Source organism: Temnothorax americanus, unplaced genomic scaffold (genome assembly GCF_048541705.1).
Source record: "Temnothorax americanus isolate GAGA-0224 unplaced genomic scaffold, ASM4854170v1 Scaffold25, whole genome shotgun sequence".
In the NCBI taxonomy this organism is placed as follows: domain Eukaryota; kingdom Metazoa; phylum Arthropoda; class Insecta; order Hymenoptera; family Formicidae; genus Temnothorax; species Temnothorax americanus.
In genome coordinates, this window is record NW_027509391.1 from 224539 (window position 1) to 243379 (window position 18841).

General features: G+C 40.0%; 1 protein-coding gene and 1 long non-coding RNA gene across 22 annotated transcripts in view; one reads left to right on the forward strand and one right to left on the reverse strand.

Annotated features, from left to right (window-relative positions):
• Window positions 1-18841, forward strand: part of LOC143899097 (uncharacterized) — a 111858-nt gene that overhangs the window by 79130 nt on the left and 13887 nt on the right. For 2 of the 11 annotated variants that reach the window (XR_013257371.1, XR_013257374.1), the window contains one exon: window positions 7402-7506. The exons of the other annotated variants lie outside the window; for them this stretch is intronic. This is a non-coding gene — a long non-coding RNA (uncharacterized LOC143899097). The remainder of the gene's footprint in view (window positions 1-7401; window positions 7507-18841) is intronic. 11 annotated transcript variants of the gene reach the window in all.
• Window positions 1-18841, reverse strand: part of Msp300 (Muscle-specific protein 300 kDa) — a 94542-nt gene that overhangs the window by 68980 nt on the left and 6721 nt on the right. For 6 of the 11 annotated variants that reach the window (XM_077409082.1, XM_077409085.1, XM_077409079.1 and 3 more), the window contains exons 2-17: window positions 14486-14547; window positions 13472-13567; window positions 13305-13388; window positions 13146-13238; window positions 12682-12705; window positions 12337-12506; window positions 11848-12250; window positions 11516-11662; window positions 10882-11422; window positions 8946-10629; window positions 8755-8863; window positions 8645-8659; window positions 7329-8376; window positions 1538-7081; window positions 1076-1364; window positions 274-793 (exon numbers count right to left, since the gene is read on the reverse strand). In XM_077409082.1, coding sequence (XP_077265208.1) covers window positions 274-793; window positions 1076-1364; window positions 1538-7081; window positions 7329-8376; window positions 8645-8659; window positions 8755-8863; window positions 8946-10629; window positions 10882-11422; window positions 11516-11662; window positions 11848-12250; window positions 12337-12506; window positions 12682-12705; window positions 13146-13238; window positions 13305-13388; window positions 13472-13567; window positions 14486-14547 — 10829 coding nt within the window. The remainder of the gene's footprint in view (window positions 1-273; window positions 794-1075; window positions 1365-1537; window positions 7082-7328; window positions 8377-8644; window positions 8660-8754; window positions 8864-8945; window positions 10630-10881; window positions 11423-11515; window positions 11663-11847; window positions 12251-12336; window positions 12507-12681; window positions 12706-13145; window positions 13239-13304; window positions 13389-13471; window positions 13568-14485; window positions 14548-18841) is intronic. The other 5 variants (XM_077409087.1, XM_077409080.1, XM_077409084.1 and 2 more) reach the window with 3 other exon arrangements.

Here is an 18841-nt window from a genome sequence, read left to right on the forward strand (position 1 = left end):
AACCAGGTTCGAGTCCATTAGAGCCATGTAACATGGAAAAGTTTTTTTCCGAAAAACCGCGCCCCTCCGTGCAAGATGCGGAGAAAACTGGGCTCCGTCTTTTGGAAGAGACGTTAAACCGTTGGTCCAAAGGAGGAAACAGTAAGGTAGTGGATGAATTGGAGGTTAGGGTTGGGTACGTCCCTTCAAAACGCCCTTTAAGGCCCCTTGGGGTATAAAAATTAAAATTCTTTATCTTTTTAGTATAAAATATTAAAAAGAATGTAGGAAAACCTTCAATTTGAGTAGTTTCGATCTTGTTTCCTGCAAGGAAGACCACACAATCGAGGAATCTTGTTTAACTGCACGTTCCATTGTGTCCAACCAGGTCAGAATCTGTTGTAGAGTCTCTTGATAACTAGACCATTGTAAAGATTGAGCGTCTTGCTTTTTCTGTTGCTCGGTGATCCCTTCTGCTAAGCGATCCCATCTTTCACGAGCGTTTCGTAATTCGTGTCTAATTACTTCACGCCCTTGAGCGGATGTGTCCGGAAGAATCCTTTCGCCGAGAGATGTTAAGCTAGCTAAACGATGTTCAGCTTGCTCTTTTTCGGCTAGCAAAACTTGCAAACGCGAGTTCCTCGTTTCGAGGTCTCCGCCGATCTCATCTTTCTTCAAGATAGCCAAGTTTTTCTCGAGAGGCGTAAGCCAAACATCGATGGCCTTCAATTTCTCTTCGTAAGCACGATGATCATCTACGATGCTTTGGCAACGGTTTATCACTTCCTTACTGAGTGCGTGCAGCAGTTGATATCTAAATATTTAATTACATTTATCGTGTGATGTACTGCTACTCTTATCTTCCTATATCTTTACTTAGAAATTAAATGTTGATTATCTAGAAATTATTAAATACAAATACAATAGTCTTGCGTTTTGAAAACGTATGTTTTATTTTCAGGATTTCTGTCCATATTTTGCGAGATTAAATTTTTCGAATTCTTATTTGATGAGATTTTACTGTATATGTATACGCAAGACTGTGAAAAATATAAGGATAGGTAGCAACTTTTTTGTTGGAAATAATTTGACGTACCTGTTGCTGACTTGGGAAATTAATGGCTTGATGCGTTCGATACCACTCGCGTGCAGTAAACTATGCGACTTGTCTACGAATTCGTCTATCTCTCGCTCCTGCCGCACGATAATCTCGCGTTTTTCTTTAAATGCGCGTAGTCGCGCTTCTTTATCTTTCAACGTAGGTTGCAGCTGTTGGTCTCGGAATGCCGCCTCCATGGAACGAAACCATTTCGTGTGAACTTCCAGCTGATCCTCGAAGTTCTGCCATTTCTCCAAAGCTGTTTTCAGTCGCTCTTCTACAGATTCTGAAAAACAGAATTTTGCCAGTGAAATAATTGCGAAAAATAAAAATCATGGATTAGATAAACTTATATATATATATATAAGTTATATATATATATATAGGGATAATTTTTTAAATGTAATTTTATTTAATTTTAAAATCATATACAAATTAGGATTTGCAATACATGTTTACCGATTTCGCTCAGAAATTGGCGCAGATCATTTTCCAAGGTGATCACTTCTTTGTTGATAACTTCCCGACCTTTCGGCGCGGTGCTGTTAGCCACAGTTTCGCTGAATTCTTTTAACCTCATGAGATGTTCCGCTCCCTGTGCCTGGCCGTCTTTTAACATCGTCAAGCTCGTTAATCTGCGAGATATTTCAGATCGTTCGCCCGTCATGTCGTTACATTCTGCCAGTTTCTCTCGTTCACCATTCAACCAATCGGAGAAGCATTTGCATTGCAGATTGAAACGATGATGCTTCTCGCAGCAGTCCTCCAAATTTTCCAACAAATCTCGCGATTTGGCGACGATATTCTGGAAGAGCTGCTTGATGGATAGCAAATAGACATTCAGAGAAGTGTCCTTGGTTTGATCGACCAATTGTTGCGCTTTGTCGCAAACCGATTCGACCAACGTCTGATGCAACATGATTTCTTGGTGCATGATTTTGTGATTCTGCAATTGCGCGCGTTTTTCCTCCAATGATGATTTCAGTTCTGTGTGCTGATGCATCGCGCGCTCGACGTCTCGCAGCCAAGCCGTTAATTGCTCTTGGGATAACGAAAATTCGGCAAACTGCATCAGACATTGATCCAACTTCTGCATCGAGTTCTGCAAATCCTCAGAAAATCCGTCCCACAAGCCGCGCAGATTTCTCAACTGTTGTCTGATTATCTCTCTACCGTCTGGCGAAGTGTGCACGTAGAGTTTCTCGCCGAGATCGATGACGGACTCGAAACGAGCATTTTCGTGAGTCCGAACGTCGCCGAGATCCCTGATGTGCTTCTGTCTGCTTTGTAACACCGCCAGATCGCCAACAATCTCGCTATGTTTTTTCAACTCCTCCTGAGCTTCGTTGATCCAATTCAAGAATTGATTGTATTTTTCGTTGAACAAATTATGCTCCTTTACGTATTGTTCGTACCTCGTTACAGCTTCCTTCGCCTGATTCCTGATCGCTTGATACCTGGTAGCTTGACGAGATATTTTGGTAACTAAATCAGATTCCGCTTCTACGCCCTGACTTTTCTCAACCGCCGCGTTGAACTCTGCGCCCTTTGCCACGATAGTCTCTTCCAGGGACTTCAATTTCTGTAAGTGCGCGCGTTTCGTTTCCTCGGTGCTCTTCAAGCTTTGATCTTTCACCTGCATTTCGATCTGCTTGAGCCAAGATTCTAGACGCTCGACTACTCTTTCGAACTCGGACCATTGATCGAACAGTTGATTCAGTTTATCTTTGCCTGAGATGCATCGTTGAAGGAAATCCTCCCAAACTTTCTTCTGCTGCTCGAAACCTCTCAGCAATACGGGATGGCCGGATATCGAGGTTTGCTCCAAAATGATATTCAATTGTTGGTTGCAGTCGGCTATAATCCTATCGCCCTCGGGCTTCTGTTGCAACACGTTCTCGATCAAAGCAATTTTAGATTTCGCTGCATCTCGATCTACCGAGAGATCCTCGCTGATGGGCGCCGCCTCGTTTATCACCGCGTTGATCCAATCTCGCATCTTCTCGAATGTCTGGAGGTAAGCCTCGTGATTGGCAACGTGCTTTTCCATTATACCGATTCTATCATCCACGTCTTCTGATAGCTTTTCATGCGCTTCGATAACGCTGTTGAGCATCTCGCTGGCCTCGTCGTCCGGTGCTGCTCCAAGCCTGTCCTGAAGTTGTTCCAGAATGTTTCGGTGAACTACGACATCTTGTGCGATAGCTTTATACAAGTGCAAGGAGAGTTTCTTCTCTTGAAGTGACGGTAGTAGATCCTGCTTGTCGCCCAATTTCTTTCGTGCCTCAATTAACCACTGCTTTACCTGAGAATACTTGTCTTCGAACGAGGATCGATGCATCATGTCACTCTCAATTTTCTTATAGATCACGTTTGCGCGATCAGCCAAGGCTTCCACACGACTACGCAAATTTCTCAGCTCACTTCTAATGAGTTCTCTCTGATCTGGTGTTATCCTCGTGAAAAGCGTTTCGCCCGCTTCCGCTGTTCGATTCAAAATTGCTTGTCCAGTTTCGCGTTCCTCCCCAAACGCTTTCAATTCTTTCAATCGAGATTGATAGAAGGTCATCGGTTTTGGGCCGCTGATCTCGTCGAAAATTTTCAATTTCTGTTCCGCATTTAGTAACCACGATTCCAGCTCTTTCACATTAGTGGCATATTGAGCCCTGATTTGTTTGAGTTCTCTGAGTCTATCTAGATGTTGAACCAGAAACTTGAGCACCGAATGATAACGCGTGTTCAAATGTCCTACGTATTGGGCCACGCGGGACTCTGGGCTAACTTCGGCAATCTCTTCTCCAAGCGCAATCAAATCTTTCATCTCGCTTTCATAATTCTCAACCTTTTTCTGAAGCTGCGTTGTCTCGGTGATCTTTGCGTCGATCTCGTCCGGATTTAGGAGCATCGTAGCCTCCACTCTGATTTTGTTTTCATTCTCTTTGAGCCAGGTGACCACGTTTTCCGATGTGAGCTCGTACCGTTGCCATAAAGCAATATTTTGCTTCAGCACGGATTTGATCCTGCGATAATTGACCTTCAGAGACTCTAAGTCGGCGGTGACTTTGTCGCGTTCCTCTCTGAGAGCGGAGATTGTCTCGGTACTCTCGACGGTGCTTAGAAGTGTCAACGAATTATCCGTGTCCGCTCTTCGTGCTTCACAATCGGCAATGCCGTCTTCCACATCGACCAACGAGGCCATTTTCACCTCAAGATTGTAACGATCGCTGCTCTGTTCGGGCTCGCACCAGGCTACCTTTTCCTTGTGAGTCGCCACCATGCGCTGTAGAGCGCCAAATTTCTCGTGATAGAGTTTCGTCAAGAAGGCTACCAACGTGGCATTAACTTTGTCGGCATGACTGACCACGCCATCCCTACGGAGTTGCAACGCCTGCAACTCTTTCGGCAAGCTGGATTTCGATATAGTTGGATATTCTGATGCCATATCCGTCAATTTTTCGTCAATTTCCGAAAGTGCGTAATCGCACTTTTCCAGCTCGGCTTTCAATTCTTGACACTTATTGATTCTGTGCAGAATCTTGGCATTCTCGCCGGTTAGATCATCGCACTTGATTATCTCTTCGCGGATCTTCGATATTGCGTCGCTGCATTTCTTCAACTCTTGTCTAATACCTTTCTCCTTCTCATTGAAAGTTGACGTGAACGACGCGAGCTTATCCGCGGCCTCTTTAACAACCTTGAATTCATCGTCCAATAAATCATTGAGGGATTTCAAAGTCGGTATGTCCATGTCGTCATTTAGTTTGATAAGTTGTTCGGTTTTGGTGGCGATACCCTGACGAAGTTGTTGATACACTGGTAATTCCTCGCGATACCTAATTAATAGCGCTTGTCCGCTTTCAGCGTCGAGTAAACGCTCACAAGCCGCGATGAGCGCCTCGTTCGTGTCGCCGAGCCACTTTGTGAGTTCGTACTTCGCTTCTTCGATCTGCTTCCAGATGATGACTTGCGTTTCGTATGCTTGAGTCCGATCGATCACCTTGGCGTTAATCTCGTGGTATTTTTTTCGTATATCGGATAGGTCTGATTCGATCAGACTGGTCTTAAAGTTCGGCATTAACGACGTCTCTTTCGCCAGTTGTTGCGCCTTGCCGTCCATCTTGTCCAAAAATTGTTTACCCTTCTTCAAGATCTCCAAAGCTCTCTTATGTTTTTCCAGAGCCACATTTGCCTGGGTGATGTCGGTTGGTACATCTTTGACCGACTGGCAAAGATTTTTCGCTTCATCGATGAATTTGTTTAATTTCTCCTTGGCTTCCTGATACTGTTTCCAGTCGGTATCCATTTCAGCATATTTCCTTCTCTGCTCACGTAAGAGTTCATTAACTTTTTCCCAATTACCATCCACCGAAGAGACCACTACCTGAATGTTAGTTATCGCTCGTTGATCCTCCTTCATCAAGTTATCACCTTCTCGATGAAGGATTTCCTTTTCTGGTTCTCGTCTCTGATGATCCTCAATCAGATCGTCTATATTCTCAATTGCCGGCGCGAGTTTTTCGCAAGTGTCAACGGCATACGTGATGTTTTGCAGGCTCGTCTGAGTATTGACGATTTCCTCTGTAATTTTTTGCTGCAATTTTCTGAAGTTATCCCACTTAGCACCAAGGTTCTCCAACTTGTCGCGTTTAACGGATAATTCCGTCTTCAATACCGCAGCCTTGGATTCAAGATCATTCAGTAAGGAAGTCGCGGTAAGTGGTCTCTCTTGCTTGTCACGAACGTGTATCCCCAACGTGTTATCCATTTGTGGGGCCTGTTCCTTCCAAGTGTTGATCTTTGTATAAACAACTTGAAGTTCCGAAGAAAGTCTATCGAGATCAGCGACATTTGGTTTTCTGGCTTCAGATTCGTATTTACAATGATTCAATTGTGCATTGGCATCATTATGCCAGTTCAAAAGTTCGATCCACTTCTCCAAGCCCTTCTTCTTCTCTCTCAGATCGTCTTCGAGAGCCTTGTACTTTTTCGCCAAGGATGTGTAAGTTTCGTTCAATGCAGCGGCTTCCAACATGGAACCTCGCGATGACAGTTGTTTCACTTCGTCGTAGATCGCCGCGAATGCCGGTTGTTTTTCCGAATGCTCTTGAAGATAAGCGTGCATCGTTTGCAAATTGGTATCGACGTTGTCCACGTTCACGTCTCCGATCTCATTGATGTTAGATCTTAGTCTTGTCATCCAATTCTCGAAATCGTTGATCTTTATCTGGAATTCTTGTCGAGCCAACAACGAGTCAGAGACACGATTAATATAATGTCGAACTGTGTCCGCGAGTTTGCTTACTCTGGTCTTCATTTCAGCAACGCGACCCTTTAATGCGGAGGCGCCGTCCAGCGACAAACCATGACTGATATGATCGGAAACTTGAGTCAACGATATCAGTTGGGCCTGATGATCGGATATGCTCTTGTTGAATTCTTTTAGTTGCGCTAATTCCTTCTCCAACTTGGCGGCTTCCGGTGTTTGAACGTTGGGTTCCTTCAGAGCTTCCTTTTCGCTATTCTGCAACCATTCATTAAATTCTTTCGCTTCTGATTCGAAGGTGTTCCATGATGAAACTAATTTGTCCAGCTTGGTCGTCGTTTGTACCGCCACGTCATGAACTGCGTTCCATCGCGTGTATACAGCATCGACTTCATCAGGTGCCACTGTTCTTCCGGTTATCTGCTGGCTAATCGTTGACAAACTCTGAACCTTCGGAAGATGCTGCTGACATTGAATTTCAAAGGCCTTGGCCGATTCTAACATTTGCGTGGCTTGAGCCAAAGTGGTGGGTTTGCTGCCCATCGTAGCTGCCTTAGACTCCGCTTGTTCAATCCAAGGTTTTATCTTCTGAATGCCTTCTTCGTATTCTCTCCACGTTTCAAGATTTTGCGTAGCCAATTGACGTTGAGTTACTATGCTCTTATTCAACGATTCAACTGCCTTATGAAGATTCTCGATGTCCTCGCGGAGTTTTTTCGCCGGCATATCCTTACGGTCTTCTATACATATGAGAAAAATAAGCACTTTTTATATTAGAATATTTTTATAGCATAAATATTAAATTACGTTTATTTAAGTTTTATTTAAATCTTTTCAAATATATTACATTTAAATATCATCTGTCAATTAAATAGCTATATAAGAAATGATAATGATAAAAATTAAGTAACAAAAAACGAAATTTGTGTATATTGTGAAATTATGTTTTTAATATATTCTGAGCCAAGCAAAAAATTGTATATTTACCTTTTATGAGTTTCCGGGATTCGTCTTCTAGTGCATTTAAAATCGACACTTTTTCCTTTATTTCTTTTTGTAGATTTTCCATTTGACGAACTCTTTCCTCAGGCGAAACTGTGGACTCTTCGATATTCGCGACTGATTGGGGTGCAGCTTGCTGAATCCAGGATCGGAGCTCCATGAGGTTTGATTGAAATTTATTCCATCGAGTGCTATGTTCCTGAAGATAAACAACTTTCTCGCGCACGATTTTCAGCGTATGCTCCATCTTTTGTTCGGTCTCCGTCACTTCCTTTTCCAGGATCTCTTTCTTGCTTGGCGGTGTGAGCGTTTGAGAAAGATTAGTATACGTCTCGCGCAATTTCTTCATCATTTCCTCGGCTGATTTTCTCAGATTTGCGTTGAATTCCTGTTTCTTCTGCAGGTCAGCAGATACTTGAGCGGCATCGTAATAAGATGCCAATTCAATTTGACGCAGTTCTTTCTCGGCTTGCTCGATTAATCTCAAAATCTCGTCCTTTTGTTCTTGATAGGTATTCCAGAGTTTTTGCGAGTCCTTCAAAGACTTCAACGTTTCCATACTTTGGCCGTACGTATCGTTCCAGTTGGTTTCTAACTGCTGAACTTCGGAAGAGACGAAAGGTGGGGCATGTTGATCTTTCAGAAGATCTTTGCCGCGTTGTAACATACTGACAATGGTTGCTCGCTGTTGCTCTAATTGATTAAGACGGGATTCCTGATGAGCCACCGCGCTTTGTAATTTTTCAGGAACTTCTGGTGCGACGTCGGCTTTTGATTGTTCACGAACCTTGCGCAATAAAGTACACACTTCGCGTACCTCTTTGCGATACGTGTAACTCTTCGAATAGATGTCTGTCTTCGTCATTGTAATTTCGATCGTCGGTATCAGGTTCTTATATCGAGTTATCAATTGCTCCAAATTTTGCTGTGCAGTAAGTGCATCGCGATCCGAACGATTCAATGTCAAGTTGTCGAGAGTTTGAACCAGCCATTTCATTTCTTCACGCTTGCTGTCAGCTTCACGGCAGATTTTCTGCGAACAGTCAATAGCATTTTGCGATATTCATTACGTTTGACTAAAGTCATATATCAATCTTTGATGAAAGAGATGAAAGAGAAATGATAAAAGAAAAGACTGATTATTGATTAACTTTTAGAGATAAATTAGATCAAATCAGATTAAATCGATATTCATTCGGTATTAAAAAATTTTTATTCCAGGATTAATCGTCATTGAACTCTTGAGCGCGTCCTAGCAATTCTACAAGGAATAAGGCAAGATAGAGGTGCACGATATTTACCGTCAAGGTCTGGAGCTATCCGGAGGGAATGCAGAAAAGGCGAAGCAAAGTATTTAAATATTTAAATGACGTGATAGAGAAATTGTATGTGAAACTGGCTGGTATTTTACCTGAAATATAGTTTTCTCCTTTTCGAATTCTTCTAGTGTATTGACCTCGTGTAAAATGGTTCTCAATGTACTATCAACATGATCCATCCAATGCACCATCTCATCGAACCTAAAATCAATTGCACAAGTTTCAAGTATTTAAAGAAAATAATTGCCACCGATTTGTAACACAAAATTCAACGAATGCTCACTTCTGTCTATAAGTCGCCCATTGTTGTGGAACTTCGCGCAACTGCTCCCTCAAGTTCTCCACTTTCTGCGCGGTTTCTTCCCATAAACGTTCAGCGTTTTGCGCAGTATCAGCCAGGCTGGTATCTCTCGGCTTGAGCTTGCTATAGGCATCGCTGATTTTCTTCAAAGTCTGTAGACAACGCTCGACCTCGAGGACGGTACCCCGGTTCACGAAAAATTCTCTGTTGCGCTGCTGAATACCGTCCACGTCATCGTTGTTGATGAGTGCTTGCTGCTCAGAACTGATCTCCATCTCGATTTCTTTAAGATATTGAAGGAAGCTGGCCTCATCTAGACGGAACTCGAGTCGCATTAGATGAAGCGGCGCAAAGGTCAGGACTTCTCTCCAGCGATTCTGAAGAGCTTCCACCGTGTTTGCGATGGAGAGTTGCTGATCAACTGGTAATACGTTCCGGAGATCTTGACCGGCCTTCACGAGATCCTGTATCCATTTTTCCTTGACTTTGCCGAAGAAATTTTTATGGTGCTCGACGGATTGACGGTTATCGATGTGCTTCTCGTTGATCATCGTCTCAGCAACCGAGAGCCATTCGGAGATTTGCCGCTCGCATTCTTTAAACTTCGTCCAGCGTCGGACAGACTCTTGCAAACGTTGTTCCCAGACTTGTGCCGCTTGAGACACTTTAACAAATCGATCATTAAGTTCTCTCAAGGTAGCTCCACCTTCGGCGGTCTCCACGTCGGCGTGACTATCGACAGCCTTGACGATGTTAGCGAACACTTTGTTCTTAGATTCTAGCATGGATTTGTAGTAAAGCGTTCTCGAAAAGAAAGCTTTATGACGATCTAATTGAGCTAGAACAGCGTCTCTACCACCCGCGAGATTGATATTGGCCAAAAAACTCTCGGCTTCGTCTAGCCACGCGGATATCTCCTTTTGCCCTGCTTCTAGGGATTCTTGTTGCACCAATAATTGGTGATATAAGTGCAATTGCATTGGTATTAAGGCACGTACCTTAACAAGCGCTTCTTTCTCCTTCTTTAGAGTGTTCATCATCTTGTCGACTTCCTCGCGGGACAAATCTTGAATAAGGTTCTGGAACTTTTTACTGATATTCTTGAAAAGGTTTTCAATGCCCTCAACCTCGTTGTGAAGAGTCTGCAATTTTTCTCCGTAAGCCTTGATCCGCTCCGTAGAACTCAATCCGGTGGTCAATAAGGCTATCTCGGCATCTCTTAACCAATTCTGCAGAGTCTCTATTCCCGTCTTGTAGTCCTTTCTCGTTCGAATGAGATCACCCGCGTGCATATACTGTTTGGCTTCGTGAAAGAGCTGTTCCCATCTCGCCGTCAGATTCGTATAACGTTCCTTCAGACGAAATGCAACCGATTCGTCGGATGTGGCGATCAGAAAGCTTACGGTGTCCGACAACTGCTGATGTTTGTCTTTCCACACGCTGATATCTTGAAAAAACTCCATCTTTTCTTCCTCTGGGAGAATTAAGGCGGGTTCGGCGCGAAGTAACCATGCCTCGAATTCATCTGAGACGATGGTCCAACGACGCCAGTATGCGACAACTTCTTCGAACATACTTTGGGCGCAGCGCAGATCCATCGACACGTTCTTCCATTTTTCGGCCGTCTCGCGCATAAAGCGATCAATATTGAGGCTTTCTTCTCGATCTGAAAAGTACGAATTTATCACAGTGCTATGATGAGGAAAAAGACTCTTCACTTAGGGAATTATATTTTAATATTAAAAAATTAATTAATTATGTTTGAATTAACTAGTTACTATTTATTCTAATTAATAATCATACGTAAATATAAATACCCTTCGCATTGCAACTTGTAAATACCATTAATATACATTTATTATTGGCAATCAGTTAAATTGAATATCAACTAATAGTCGACTAAGGTATCTTTATTTACCAATATCACCGTCACGCTTGTATTCCTCCGCAACTTGCTGCATGTCCAAATAAGCTTTCTGAAATTCCTGGAATATCCTGTTTCGTGAAACAAAGTTGCGATACTGCTCCAACATCTGGTGCACTTTCTCCTCTGTGCCGTATTTGATGTTCCAGCCTTTCAGTTTGGTCTCAACGAGGTATAGGAAAGCGATCAGGCAACATTTGTGCTCTAAGAACTTTAATTTCACCCTTCTCTTAGCGGCGTGAGCGGGCAGGCTATCAAAGCGCGCGGACATGTTATCTAATTGTTCAGGCCGAACTTGTCTCGCCAACGGTGAGTTCTTAACATGCTGGAATTTCTCCGTCATTGCCGGTAAATCGAGGAAGAATTTTTTATGGTCTTCTAGCTTGTTCGAGATTATATTTGCCGTGCTTTCTGACATTTCTTGTGGTATATTATTGTCCGAGTATAAGAGAGCTTCGGCTCTCGCCAACCATCTGCCGACTTCTCCTAATTCTCCCGGTAACACTGAATCTAACAACCAAAGCCAGTGCAGCATCTATAGAAAAGAGAATGAGACATTTCTTGAAAAGGAATTTCTACAATTCAAGGTTCTGTTCGTTTAAGTTAGAGAAACTGCAGAGAAACCTACAAAGAGTTCCATTTGCTGCCATAACATTTGTATATGTCTCCAAGAATCTCGTGTGATGCTTATCATACTAGGTGTATCGACCAAACTTTGCATCTTTTTATATATAATTGATTTCTCATCAGTCTCCGCTCTAAACAACATATATTCCTGAAAAAGAGTTATAAGAAATAATAAATTTTCATCTTTATTTATACTTACTAATCTTTTTTAAACTTTCAAATAACATGAGATCTTTTAAACAATAATTTTAATAATTTTTTTGTTATATAAATTGCTTCAAAAAATTAAAATTGAGATTTACGATAAATCTGTTGGACTTATTACGAAAGTACCGGATAACTTTGTGGATAGGCGTTTGTTCTATCAAGTTGTTCGAGATGCCTGACTCTCTCGTTCAGCCATTTAAGTAGACCGTCGTATTCTTCTTGTATAGCCGCGAAGGAATCAGGAACCGTGTTTCCTGGTTCCGGATATTTGTGCAAAAATTGGGCAACGTATGTCATGATCGATTTCTCGTCAGGTTGCGGTACATCCACGTCCTCGGGGTCCAACAGTCGAGCAATACCTAGTTCGATTTCGGCAACCTGGAAAGCTGTTTCTAGCCGAGCTCTGTTCGACGCTTCTCTCATAGCTGCTATGTTTACTAAGTTGGCCTTTATAGCATCGATGATAGCTAAGAAGGCATTTCCGTCTCTCCAACTTTCTCCGAAGTCTCGAACTTGAATACCAACGTCCCTGAAGAATTCATCATAATAACAGAAAACTCCACGTAATTGTATTGTAATTGTATTACACAAATAGCAATTCGACAGAATACTGACTTGGGCAAGGCGTTGGTGACCCATTGAAGCAACGTTTTCCGTGCGCTTTGTTTCCATTTTTCGCTGCTGATGCGTTTCCTTTCGCTTGCCGCCGAGCCGAGGCTTTCGAGGCTGCTCTGGCTGCCCCAGGTTTGTCCAAGATACTCGAGGGCTCTCGTATTCTCTTCGATCTAAAAAAAAAGCCGAGGACTGGTACGATGTTTTCTTTCCTTGTCAAGCCTAAAGATAATCTAGCGTGCATACTAATAGAATGCGCAATGTCATGCAAGTGCGATGCGTCTTGTTCTTTTAGAACGATCAAGATCATTTATCGCATTCACGATCTTGTTTTTTTTTACTACTCACCCGCTTGCGATCCTTTGATCGTAGCTTGTTTATTGAAATATATACGGTTAGCAGAGTGACATAATTTACTTTACTCGCGACGAGGATTAATTTATCCGAGCAGCCACGATCATTTGATTTATATAGAAAAAGATTCCCAATATTTACCAATCGCGTAATTAACGTAATTTAAAACTTACTTTGTGAATAAAATAATGTGATTATATTTTACAGGATTAAAATTTTGTTTAATCGCGAATAATATGTTAATTGACAAGGTCAATTATTGTAGCTTGAGCAAGAAAATTAGAAAATACAAATTAACTCTCGTTGCGGCGTATTAAAATATGGTGCTGCTGCATATTTGTCGAAGTACTTTAATACGTGATTAAGCAGCTACCGAATACTAAGTATACTGGTGCTCTTTTGCATAACTGTCATTACATATGACTAACATATCTGAACGTAACGATAACGATAAATACCTGGAAATATAGGATGATAGTCCATATTAGGCCCAATACTACCGGCGGTCGTCCATCGACCAAATCGGACGAATTTATATTCACTAATTTGATCTGCGAAAATATTAAATTAGAAATCGATTACCACAATTTGCTGATAAAATACTCGGAAATACTCACTTTCTTGCTCTGTAAAAATTGTAACGCAGTATTGGCGTTACTCAAGAAATGCGGTCTCTTTAGATTACGGCCTCTCTCCACGGGCTGAAAGATCACGAGCGTTTTAGACTTTTAGACAACTGGTTTTAACATTTGTCTCACAAATAACAGCGCAAATATTTCATTACCAGTTTCTCTCCTGAAAGAACTTCAAGTAACGCGAGAAGGCGCGTACCGTCTTTCAGATCCTCGATTAAGTCATCAATACGAAGCGGTTGGACTCTCTAGAAAAGAATATTTACAAATTGTGTAATAACGACGAATCATATATTTTTCAAACATACAAATAAGAAAAATCTTATTAAAAAGTTTTCAAAATGTAAATACGCCAAAGTACATGAAAACATTTAAAAGTATATATGCATCATTAAATCAAGAATTAACTGCTCAAAAATAGATATGAAGTCAATCTAATTAGCCAAGTACTTTTGCCGCTTATATGAAATTTAATATGCGTATAAAAATACTTGCAATTTAATAATTATTATATATTAATATTTAATACTTTAATAATTTAATATTTAATGCTTATAGCGTATAATATCTTTAAGTTAATACAACGTTGACCATATAGTTTGCTGCAAAAAATTTCTATAATAATAATAAACTACAATTTCTCGTTGTTTTCCGATCGTATTGATTCTCGATCTATATAACGATGTATGTTATAGATCAATGTTATTTGTTCTTCGTTTGATGATACACAGTTTTTCTACCAAAACGACTATTCGGTACGAGAACGCGCTCGGAGCGAGGCGCTCGGCTTCAATAGCTTCGTTGCCTCTGATGCATGCATGTCACGACGAGTGGAGTTTCCGCAGTAAGGCAAGTTCTGAAGGATGCGGAAGTAGGGGAGTATGGAAACTCAAGAGCCAGGTACGGGCTAGATCAGCCCGTTCAAGTTTCGATAGCACGATACGAGAGGCAACCCGCGTCATGTTTTATAACGCGTCACGTAAGGATCGAGAGCATTACGTAACTTTGAGAAAAGAACTAGAGTCAGCTTATCGAGAACTACCGTCGCGTTATCGTTATCGTTATCAAGTACTTGCCGGTAGAACGGAGCACGATATCGGGGCAAGATTTGCTACGCGCGAATGTTTGTTTCATTGCGTTTCATTGAAGATGACAAATATACTTACCTTCGACAGATGAGAATTGATCCAATTTATAAAGGTTTTCTTCTGCACGCGTTCTTGCTCGTCTGAAAGAAGAAGCGAGAAACAAATATTAATTTTTGCGCCGTAAAAATAAATTAATTGAAGGAGAATATATATTTCCACGAAATGAAGGAGCTGATTCTTGAAATTGCGACACGTGTTTCTCAGAGGATATAAATTATTCGTTCAGAGATGAGCGTATTGGATGATGAATGTCGAGCTGAAAAAGAACACACAGTGGGGGGGGGGGGTGTTCGTAGATTTCGTGGGCATTTGCGAATCATCAAAATCAATTATGAGGATTGCGCGAAATACATTAGCGCCGTTTTATTTTTAAATCTGCCGTCACTTTTACTATACTTCCCAGTTATGGTGCCGTCACACTACGATGAGGCACACACGCGATAATGAATGTGCAACTGGCATACACCCGCAGGCGCATGATCGCGAGACGAACATTAATCTGTCACGTAAATTATTTGCGCGATATGCACGTCCGTTCTTAACACGATCTGACTGCAAGAGGAAAAACTAATCGTACACAAGTCAGCAGATGAATATGATCGGCGAAATAGATTGTGTGCGTAGAGATTCATTGCATAGAGATGTTTATAACTCTTGTACCAAAATGCGAGCTTCTTCTCTCAAGTTATTTCTGCCTTATACGTTTTTTTTAAAGCAATTGGGGAAATATCTCATCTATCTTTGATGACGGCATCTATTTTAGACGGTATAACTCATTTATTTCTGCGTATGAAAAATGCGAGGGTGATGTTTATCTTTCAATATATTCTGAGCCATAAACATTTTTAATGTATGCAATTTAAATTGGGATTCTTTTACTCGCCGACACACGTGCGCTTACGAAACGACGTTACGACGGTTCCTGGAAGCAAAAATCTGCAGTTCCCGAAATAAAACGGCGTTTGATGTCACCAACAGGCACCAATACCGTTGCCTTGAAACAATGTTCCTTTTCATCGAGTCCTCCATATGATCTCGCCACGGTATATTATATCTTCGTGTCGTAATGCGATCGTTTTTTGCAAACGCATGAGGCAGGCTTCGTAACGAGCGGTGTGACTATGATCAGCAAAACTGTCGATAATTAACGAAGACACGGTGCTTCGATGCAGTTCTCCTTCTTTTACGAGTCAGAGAATCGTCAGAAGAGTTTCTTTTCGTTTGATCTTTCGGACAACGTTGCATAAATCGGATTTTTTGACACAAGTTCGTTAATTTTTCTGTGGACACAAAAGTTGCCTTGGGAAATATATATATATATATATATATATATTTGCAGTTGAATTTTGTTTAAGAAGATATTGGAAGAGCTCTTGCTCTTGCAATTACATTACGCGTCGCAAATTCTCCTTTCGATAAGATTAATAAGACATATTCTCAAACTCGCACGTACATCTAAAGATAAGAAAACACTAAAGACGATACAGTATATTCGCTAAAAGCAAATATACAAGAGTTATGAAAAATATATTTTAAATATTTTTGTAATATATGTATTTCATTTAAGTATATTTTATCTGCATGTTCCAAAGACGGAATAATCTTTGCATGCACTGCATGCAAATTCTTCGATTTGCAATTAATTTTTTCTCAACAAGACAGTTGAAATAATAGCTTATAGTTTTGAAATAATTAATAATTGACAAACCGGGAGATAAATAAAAATTAAGGAAAGAAAATAGATTATAAAATAATGTCATTTAGAAATTAAAATAAACATTTTATTTTGATAAAATTTTAATTTAAAAAGTTAAAAAAAATATTAAAAATTGAAAAGACACGATAAAAATGAGTACTGTAGTATTTATACAATAAGTATTAAAAAATCATTCCTACATGGATCAAAGAAATTGCATTAAAAGAACATTCGATTATTGATTGCCTTTTACAAAATAGCTGCTACGAGAAGAGTAATTTTTTATTGTAGAATATTAATTATTAAAATAGATGAAAGAGATGATACGTTTTAATAAAGAATGAGGAAAGTTCGTAGAATTTGCATACAATATGTGATAGAAGCTTAGATGAGGAATACTGACCTATTGAACTTTTGCGATATATATGGGAAGCTGTAAGAAATTACTATCGTCAGTCTTTAATGTCTTTATCGCGTCATTTTATCCGCGGTGTAGATGTTTGATCATCGCTACTGGATGTGAACGAAAGTTGAAGATCACGTTGCGTTGCAGTACAACCCGGTAACATTGAAAAGGCAGGATATTCCCACGCGTTCTCATTACCATATTCATCGCGAGTGTCATGGTTACAGTAAATCGTTCGGCAAAACACGCGAGACGAGTCCAGTCACTATGTACATTTAAAAAAGACATAATTCTGACCCAGGATTTTTCTTTTGGGAAGTGTTGGGGGGTTCAAGAAAAGCTTAATCTCAAGTTTTCGACCTCTGTTTCCCGCTTGCTTTTTTTACGGAAGTAAAAAATGTGAAAAATGGTTTTTCCGCGATAACTCGGTTTCTAATAAGGTTACAAGGTCGAATCGGAGCTCATTTTAAAGTTTTTTTTACGCTCTACAAATTATGTCGTATGACATTTTTACGTATGATCGATTGTTTTCGAGACATCGAACGAGAAAGGGAAATAAAAAAGTATGATATTTAGTTTTTTTTCTTTTTACTTATTATTGTCGTCCGAAATTGCAAAAATGCTTCAAATGAAACTTGTAAAGCGTAAAAAAACTTACAATTTTTATTTGTTATTATTTCATTTCGTTGAAAATTACGCCTTGTAGAGCGTCTCAAAGTGGAGAGTCGTCGCCATCGCGTCAGCGGTAAAGTATTTCTTTCTTATAAACTTACTTCACACAAATATTGTCACTTAGATATAAAACTGCACGCTTTCATGTATTCTTCAATGAAGCGGTAAGTGTAATTTTCGTTTCAAAACATCTGAAATGGCAAATACGTGTTTGATTCCTTTAAGAAAACTTGACGGTTTCAAAATAGCTACAATAATTTCAGGCTTTGCAAGATTTATTTGCAACTTTGGGGCGTAGTGCGATATGGAATTTTCATTGCAATGTCGAAAACTTGAGATTAAGCTTTTCTTGAGCCCCCAACACCCCCCAAAAGAAAAATTCTGGGTCAGAATTATGTCTTTTATAATACGTTTTTTTGTACGTACATAGTGACTGGACTATAGTGCCTGTGATGCGTTTAATTACACAATTTTTGAGGGTTCTTCATACCTACATTGCCGTAAATGTCAAAAGTGAGATCACCACACATGCGAAATAACATAGATCAAATATTATAGCTGTCAAAGTACCATTTTTGGAATACAAAGAGTTTAATTACAAATAAAATAATTTTAACGATAAATAATCTTCCTATGGGCATTTCTCAATATCTAATTTTTTTAACAAGTTAACATTTTCTGGAAAATGCATAATAATTGAAAAATTTATATGTCCATATAACAATTATTATTTAATATAATTCTTAATATTTTTGAGGTCTTCAAAATAAAAATAATTATTAGTATTACTTACAATTCTTTATATTATAATTATAATTATGACAATAATATGATTACAATAAGTTGAGAACCAATCTTCATTCGTATGATTCATTCGAGTTTTTTACTGTGTACAACGTCATTTAATCTAGTGTGTAATTTCAACCATTTTGTAAGAAGCGCGCGTTTGTATCATTTCTAATTTTAAATTCACCTGATCGGGAGGCGCATGAAAAAGTCCACCAAACGTATTCTCGTACTCGAAAATATCCGAAATTGCATCGCGTAAAGTAAATTTTGCACGATGTTTGTCAAGCACTCACGCCCGCCAACGACATCCAAAATAAATACCGTTTTAAACGAGCAGAAATGTTATTCTGTAACGCGCATGCCACTCTCGCCTTCGTGAATAACATTCAGGATTCTGGGACAAGATAATCCGCGATTATGTCATTGGTGTTGTGAGAACGAGACTCCGGTACTCGCGTAATCGTCCAAACTAGCGACACATGCGTGCATTTTTACTTATACTGTATCGATGTGTGTGTGTGTGCTAAATATTTCTCAAGTAATAACAGATTCGGTTACTAGAATCGAGAGATATCGATCGCGGAATAGTAATACGAGGATATGGATAACATTAATCAGATGTCTCGGAGTCAATATCATCTGTATCTCTTCCTCGTTTCTATCTTTATCCACTTTTTCTACCTACGTGTTTTTTTTAATAATTGTTCAATGTTCGTAGATAAATATTCAGAAGTCATTTTACGTTTTTTTTTTTTTAACTTGGCTGCTATATATAAGTTACAAAATTCATGTCGAAAAGATTCATATTTAG